The 7,569-nt window shown below is 52.0% G+C and overlaps 1 protein-coding gene across 1 annotated transcript; it reads left to right on the top strand.

The window, feature by feature from the left end:
- Nucleotides 1–1,387: 1,387 nt before the first annotated feature.
- LOC119089707 (uncharacterized) lies at nt 1,388–6,954 on the top strand. Its single transcript, XM_037212519.1, has 3 exons — nt 1,388–2,024; nt 5,574–5,965; nt 6,301–6,954. The coding sequence occupies exons 1-3, from the start codon at nt 1,779–1,781 to the stop codon at nt 6,440–6,442; spliced, it is 780 nt and encodes a 259-aa protein (XP_037068414.1). The 5' UTR covers nt 1,388–1,778; the 3' UTR covers nt 6,443–6,954.
- Nucleotides 6,955–7,569: the final 615 nt, after the last annotated feature.

The following is a 7,569-nucleotide window of genomic DNA, read 5'->3' as shown; positions in this document are numbered from 1 at the left end:
GCATTTGTTGCAGTACTTTAGTCGCGATGACCTAATCCGTAAATCGCTGCGAAAAGCTGCCAAACCTGGCCATGCGCGCATTCCTTCAAATATAAATTTGTCTAGAAACATGCCTTTGTTCCGGTAAAAAACATTGGTGAACTGAAGATGTTAAGCAATGAATGAACTAGCTTATGAGAATACTTTCACATTTACAAATACGCTTTCAGCACCTCTCATACAGAAAGATGAACAGCGCAAAACACGATCTTATGATTCAAGAACTTGAGACCCATGAATAACCGAAAATGTCTCCGAAATGAATGAAATAAATGAGAATGAAAACACAAGAACTTGCCATTCAAGAGCTTGCGACAAGTGAATGACAGAAAATGTCTCCGAGGTTGTGTGGATTCTGACCACAAATATAAATATAAATCTAACTCATCAATGACTCAGGCTTCCTTATCCTAGCACCCGCACACAGTGCTTTGCTAGAGGCTGCTCAAAACACAGACGGTAAAGCCGAAAGGTCTCAATGACTGTAACTAGTAGCAGATTAGGCTTGAGTTACCATTTGCTTGAAGTTCGTGACCCGGTGTACGCGTTTATTCGCAGCCATTTCCGAAAGTGCATTGTTCCATATGTTTTTGGCTTCCGCTGGATGTACATCAGTGTCACGTCGCCGGAAAATTTCACTGAATACGTTACTTGATATATCAAACCGAAAACGTCAAAAATATGTCCCTCGCTCCCGTCCTCACCATCCCGCTACAGGAAGGCCGTCCCATCGCTTTTCCCGCTTTTCCGGCCTTCGTCCTGAGTTTTGGCACAAACTCCGCCGTCAAACTACGCGCCGACAGCCGGCAGCACCGACTATAGCGGGGCCGCGGCGTGTCGGCCCCGCCCCGCAGCTCCACCGCGTGCCCCGGCTGACGCTCCAGCTGGGACAGGAAACCCGAGTCGGACCACTGCGCAGCAACGGTGGTTATTCAAATGTGTGTCGACCCATTCAGAGCCTGCTGGCGACATGAGCCGTCCGTCCTGCCGCCACCATAATTACCCCGGTGGTGGCGGGGTCGCAATGTGCCGGACAACAAAGCGCGCCTTGAACGCCGAGCGGTTCCCGGCGGGCGACTGCAGCGCCACCTATTCGGCGAGCGTCCGCCTCGTCCTCCAACTGTCGTGACCGCTCACGGGGACGTCGTGCGCCGCGCCGATCACCGGAGTGCAAGGGCGGTCACGGCAGAGGTCCGGCTCCGGGAGCGCACACGCCGCCACCCGGGGCCTGCCGGCAGCCGGGGGCGGGCCGGGTGGGCGATGGGCGCGGCATGCCTCGCTGTTCCCACATCGGCAGCGGGCGGACCAGCGGACCGGCGCGGCCGCTGCACATCCCGCCGCGCCGGCCGCGAGATAGCATCGCCACACCCGGCGCGACCGGCTGGCCTGGTTCGCCTGGCGCTGATTGACACGGTGTTCTGCCTGCGGTTGGCAGTTGGAGTGCGAGTCCTCGCCGAGGTCGGGTGGCCATTGGGAGCTCGGGCATCGCCGCACCCACTCATCTCCCGCCGCCAGCGTCCTGGGCAAACATTATCTACGCCTCCTGTCATTTGCATCCTTTGAAAGCCCACTTTAGCGACTCTTACGTCTCGGCCAGATATTCAACTGGCCGGTCAAAACCTCCTGCCAAAGCCAGCTCACCAGTCCCACCTCCTCCACCGCCAGCCACCGTCGCCTCCAGTCGGCGATGGCCAGCCGCCTTCTCCTGCTGGCCCTGGCCACGGCTGCCGTCTCTTCTGATGACGTCTACTTCGAGTCGCACCTCGGCGACCGCAGCTTCTTCTGCCGCGATCGCTACGGCTTCATCGGCGACTGCGGTGGCGGCAGGTACAACGGCAGGCCCGACTTCGACTATGGCTACCCCTGAGGCTGGAGGCGGCGGCGGCCGGAAGGTCGGCATGGGCCACTTCAACTTCGTCGGCAACCGACACGGCGAGCTGGTCTGCGACTTCCTGCGCGACGGCGGCGTCAGCGACGACCTGTCGGTGAGCTAAGGAATTTGTCGGCGAGAAAGGGACCCTGTCGGTGAGCTAAGGGATTTGTTGGCGAGTAAGGGACCCCGTCAATGAGCTAAGGGATTTATTGGCGAGTAAGGGACTCTGTCGGTGTGTTCAGACAGAGTGTCGTTCAGACAGACATGTCGTCTAGCTAGAGATCAGAGGATAGCTCAGCTCTGTTTGGTTGACAGGGGACCTGTTAGCGTCAGCCAGAGGTGAACTGGATTAACGGTGGCTTTCCAGTTGATTTCGGGTCGAACCAACTTTGTGTTGAGTCAAGCTGAACTTTGCTCATTGGCTTTTTTGTGAGCCTGAGTCCGGGTTGAGTAAAATAAATCACTAGCTGGCTGACTCAGATAGACGCGAGGGGATCAAACGCTCTTGGAGCATAACAGATTTGGGCGGTTTAACGCATGATCGATATTGCGAAAGCTGTGCTATCACTTCCAGCCTGGCTTCTTTTCGCCTTCTGATGCTAAAACATGTTGAACTGCGGCATCTCAAAGGCAACATTTGGCGGCTATGGACGGCACATCCAATCTTGAAAGGAGAGAGATGGTAAAATTTCAGACGAAGGAAGGCCAACGTGCTAAGGAAACTCATCTGTCTGGTAAATGTATATATTGGGACTGCCCTATTGTTGTTATCTCCACGGTAGGTCAATGTTACGTCGATACTGTGCGATGCCGTGGTTCGCTTGAAGATGGTCTTCAGTCAGGGAGATACTCTCAGGCCAAAACGTTCGAACTAATCGGTGCTGTGGAAGAACTACTCTCGAAAGATAGCCGGACGAAGATCAGAACAATTGCGAACGAGCTTCGTATATCTTCGGTATGGTTTGGACCATTCTCCAGAATGATCTTCATGCGAATCAGTTGTCGGCAAAACGCGTGCCTTGACAGTTGAGCCCACAAGATCGGAATCAAAGGGCCGCATTGAGTAATAGACTTCCCGGTTGGCCCTTCCTTCCTTCCTTCTTTCCTTCCTTCCTTCCTTCCTTCCTTCCTTCCTTCCTTTCGCGTCTAGTAACAGGGTATACGACATTGATTTGCCAGTATTCCATTGCCCTGGCTTCACCACTAAGAACTAGACGTAAAGCGGAAAGGTGTCAACATTGCCTGGGATGCGTATGGTACCGGTATGATCGACTGCATTCCAAACAAAAACTCGCAGCTGGGGCTTCGAAGAGCTGCAGCACTCGGCTTGCAGCCCGGACTTAGCGTCAAGACATTCGATCTTTTTAAGTCAAATCTCCTCGGCTGGAGGTGCGCTGACCATGAACCTGTGTGCACAGCTGCGGGAAAGGGCCTGGAGAGTCATCCAGTAGAGTTCTCCAGAGGCATTGAGAGTACCAAGTGGAAATGGTAGAAGAACAAAGGAATGAAAAATGGGAGAAGCACGTTGCTGCATGAAAAACAGTGGAAGAGTATTCAAGCAGTGGTGGAGCATGTGTGGTGTAAATCTTAGCTATTTGGTCTTAAGACAGACGATGTTTTTTAACTACGTGAAGCATATATATATGCCATAGAGCCTTTCTTACAATCTCATCTACATGTGCCGGTTAAGACATATTGCTGAATTTTGCCACTCATAAAAGTTGAGTATTGCTAACAATTGGTAAGCAGATCCAATTTATCACCATGTCCGGTAGTACCAGGGGATTTTTGGCAGCAAAAGCATGAATGATCTGACACTTCTAAGCATCAAACACCACCTTATTTGCAGCTACTTGTCCACATATTTCATCAGCCTTGTCTTGCAGCTGGTTGTGCTCCTCCACTCAGCCAACTGGACATGCGTTGTATTTTGTGAGATCGTTCAGATATTTCAAACGATGTTCTGTATGAGAAGCGGCGCCGTTGATCATGACTAAGAATATAGCAGGTCCAACCAGGGTAGCCGACGTGAGCCGCATGCTATTGATTCCCAACCACTAATTATTCCATCTGACATCTTTAAAATGGTCAAAAGGCTTGTTGGTCAAAGGGTCAATGTTCAACGGGCTTGTCGGTTAGCCATGGACCTGGGGAACTGTCGGTATATCACTGTTCAGAGGGCCGTTCAGAGCTGGGACAATTTGTTAGCGCCAATTGGCAGCTGTGTCTCACGACTATTGAATATTTTAAGGTGGTTTAGGTGTTTCCAGATCATCATTTTTGGCACTAACTAAAAGAACATGACAGCTGTGTCTCACGACTATTGAATATTTTAAAGTGGTTTAGGTGTTTCCAGATCATCATTTTTTTCACTGACTGCCTAACCTTGCCAAGTAAGTTGAAGGCAAAAAAGTAAACAGAATGTTAACACTAAGAACACAGATATTCAACGTCCATACAGGATTTTTTGAAACATTTTGAAACACCTGATTGCACTATGCGCAGCACCCATCCTCCCTGGAAACAGGTCTGGCTTACCGATCCACCTTTTTAAAGACACATCTAACTGATGTGCCTAAAAAAATCGCATCGCTGTCTCACGCCTATCATATTGGTGGCGAGTCGATGCATTCAGCCGATCATGGAGCCTCGCGTTGCCGGATGTGAGAAGGTGGTGGGAAAGGAAAGAACGACATATCGGCACAAGTCACAGAAAGCTGAAGCCTGAAGATCGAGCAAACTGTATGTGAGATATGGAAGCCGTTGTCTGTATGTGTAATTGTGAAGGTTTAATTGTTGCCTTTCAATCGTTCATTCACTAAGCATTGTGCTTACGATGTTATATTGCGTGGCATCATGCAAACTTCGCATAAGTGGAAACGCCCGAAAACCTGGGATGTCCTCTTAATTTCTGTCCGGTATCAGGATTGCTGGTCTGAGATATGTATATGATTGGTGTCATGACCTGACCTGGTCCGGGGACCAGCAGTGATGATCGGAACTTCGAAGTCGTGAGTTCAGTATCAAACGTCACCTTTCCGCCTAGGCATCCCTTTGCTTTTAACCCGGCACGTTTCGTTACGAATAAATCCAGCAAGCACCAGTGGCGTGACTCATTTCATTCATTCAGCACGAAATATTCATTCTGGCTGCATACGGGCCAGACTCGCATAGCGGGATTGTCCGCTGGCCACTGCGGCACGACGTCCGCTCGGTTTCAGGCGGTGCAGCACGGGATGGGCTCTCGTCATGGTTATCCCGCTGGAATGCACCACACTGCTCTCAAAAAGTCACATTCACATGCAGTTTCCGCTGTCGCGCGGCGGCAGGCTCGTGTCAAGGCCATCGAAGCGCTGGAATATCGATGTCACGTCGTGATTATGGCGCTTCACGCCACTTATCGCCGGGTTTTAGCCACTGCTGATTGCAGTGAGGCTGTTTACATCTTCGTTCCAACGTGCTATTCTTACGTGGCCTTAATCTGACCCGACAATTATAAACGCGTTGTGACAGTTTTATCAGGTTCAGGTTTATATGCGTACAAATTGACGCAATAGCGACTACATGAACATGAAAATAGCTGTGGTGCTCACCACACTGTGGCCTGCTGCGTTACGAAGTCAGGCTCAGAGGATACGCACTACATCCATGTTTTCCGCAGAACATCGTGTGGAGGAAGATATACAGCGACCCTGGCGGCTGGCAGTACAACTACCGTCGAGGCCGCGGCGCCGACCTCCGCGGACGGCCTCGCTACCACGGCGGCTACAACCGCCGCAGCCGCTTCCACGACTTCTTCGGCGGTCGGGGCCGCTACAGCGACGGCCGCGGCAGCTGGCACGGCCACCACGGACAGGGCTTCCGGCGGAGTTTCGACGACGACTGGAGCGGAGACCACAGCGGCGAAGACTTTGGCCACCACAACTGGCGGCGGTACGACCACCTGAGGTCGGGTGACTTCTACGGAAGGCCCAGGCACATCAGCGGATACACAGACTGGTACACCAACGACGATTTCTACTCCAGCACTCGGGTCTACACGCAGGGATCCCGGTAAGCAGCGCCCCTGGTGGCAAAGTTTTGCGCTATTAATTAATAGGCCATCCACTCGGTGTCCGGAGTGTCGTGGCATCACCTCAGTTTACAAAGGAATCAGTTTTTCGTTCAATAGCTCGACGTAACTTTCTCAGAGAATTTAAGTTAAAAATGGCACTTTCTGATGTTCTGCAGGTGTGGATGGATAACGAACAACCAGTCACATAGTTATGTTTGCAAAACCATGCTAGCGTTACTCGACCTCTCAGCCTGGCTGACGCTAGCGGCGGCCGCGGTCGAAAAAAAAACGGCGCGTACCTGAAACTACGCTGTGCCGTGCCACCTACTTCCAGGTCGACGCTGTACATCCGGGACTTCCGGCCGGCGGACTTCGGCCGGTACCGGTGCTACGCCACGCGTCGTGGCTCGTTCCCATACAGAGAGGAGACCGTCTACATGGACGTCGACTTCAGACCTCGTCAGCGCTTCGTCTGAAAGGGCAGCCTCGCGCGGAGCTGCCGGCGCAGCAGGGGAAGCCGCCACCACCCATACACCAGCGGGCGTCACTTCTGCACACGCTCGCCGCACGCCGGAAGCCGGCTGCTGGTGACGAGACTGACGACGCGGAACTCGCGGCGTGTGGCTGCCCTGTGCAGAGTCTGCTTTCTCTTGAAGAGTAGTGGTCGCATGCAGAAAAGTGCATGGTTTGACGAGCTCTTGTTGGCTAACGGCTAGGTCTACAACCGCATCCCGCCTTCCGACCTGGCTCGAGATAATGGGCTCTTGCTTTTCCCTGATCGCTACTCGCACTTATCAGTGATGGTCACGAATGAAAACGAATGGTAGTGCAGCAGGGTATGCACAAAAGTGATGAATTTCATTCACGCTCCTGATTAACATGATTAAGCACGCGTATTCGCTTAAGGGGCAAAAGGGTTGAATTTAGACATTGGAAAGATTGGAGGGATATTACAGAAAAACCGTCAGAAAAACCGTCAAAACCGTCAAACGAGATCAGCAGTTTTATAATCGCCCCAGTGAAAATTGTGCCTGCAAGCGGACTCGACGCTTTGAACAGAATCACTTACATGCCTGCTACCAAATGTACATTAGTGTATCTATTCACTGCCTTGATGCTACAAACTAAAGAGGCTCACCTGCATGCAGTAGTTGCACCAGTAGGGTTAGCTAAGCTTGCGTGGCAGAGCTGCTTATTGCGTTAAGTTGCCTATAAACCTTGAGTCGCCCGGCCCGGAGCAGGGCTCGTTCGGTGCTTGGTGCCTTATACTAGTGCTGGAGGGGGGGGGGGGGGCGTGCTTAGTTATAATCGGAAGGAGTGGTATGGAGAGATGATGTTCTGGAAGGGGGGGGGGGCGTCAAAGCGTTGCAATGAGTGTCCCCGACAGTGACTGCAGGCTGATCTAAAGTAACGTTGGAGCTGCGTGCTTGCCATGACGTGCTGTGTCAGTTGCTTGTTGTTTTTCAGTTCATATTCAGCAGCAGCAGGGGCAAACAAATGGAAACAGATCAAACTGACTAGCTGGCGGCTCTTGCAGTAAGAGTTTACCAAACAGTACATGCGGCTTCCTTTGCAGCAAATTCCGCACTTCGTCGCGTACTCA

Source organism: Pollicipes pollicipes, unplaced genomic scaffold (genome assembly GCF_011947565.3).
Source record: "Pollicipes pollicipes isolate AB1234 unplaced genomic scaffold, Ppol_2.1 Scaffold_3087;HRSCAF=3621_pilon_pilon_pilon, whole genome shotgun sequence".
Classification (NCBI taxonomy): Eukaryota; Metazoa; Arthropoda; class Thecostraca; order Pollicipedomorpha; family Pollicipedidae; genus Pollicipes; species Pollicipes pollicipes.
Note: the sequence above shows the minus strand (reverse complement) of the source record. Positions and strands in the feature narration are given on the sequence as shown.

Bases quoted from the DNA above. Each gene is read 5' to 3' on its own strand.
- LOC119089707 (XM_037212519.1), top strand. From the start codon at position 1,779: ATGACGTCTACTTCGAGTCGCACCTCGGCGACCGCAGCTTCTTCTGCC. The intron at 2,025-5,573 runs GTGAGCTAAGGA...TGTTTTCCGCAG, and splicing joins GCGTCAGCGACGACCTGTCG to AACATCGTGTGGAGGAAGAT. The intron at 5,966-6,300 runs GTAAGCAGCGCC...ACCTACTTCCAG, and splicing joins GTCTACACGCAGGGATCCCG to GTCGACGCTGTACATCCGGG.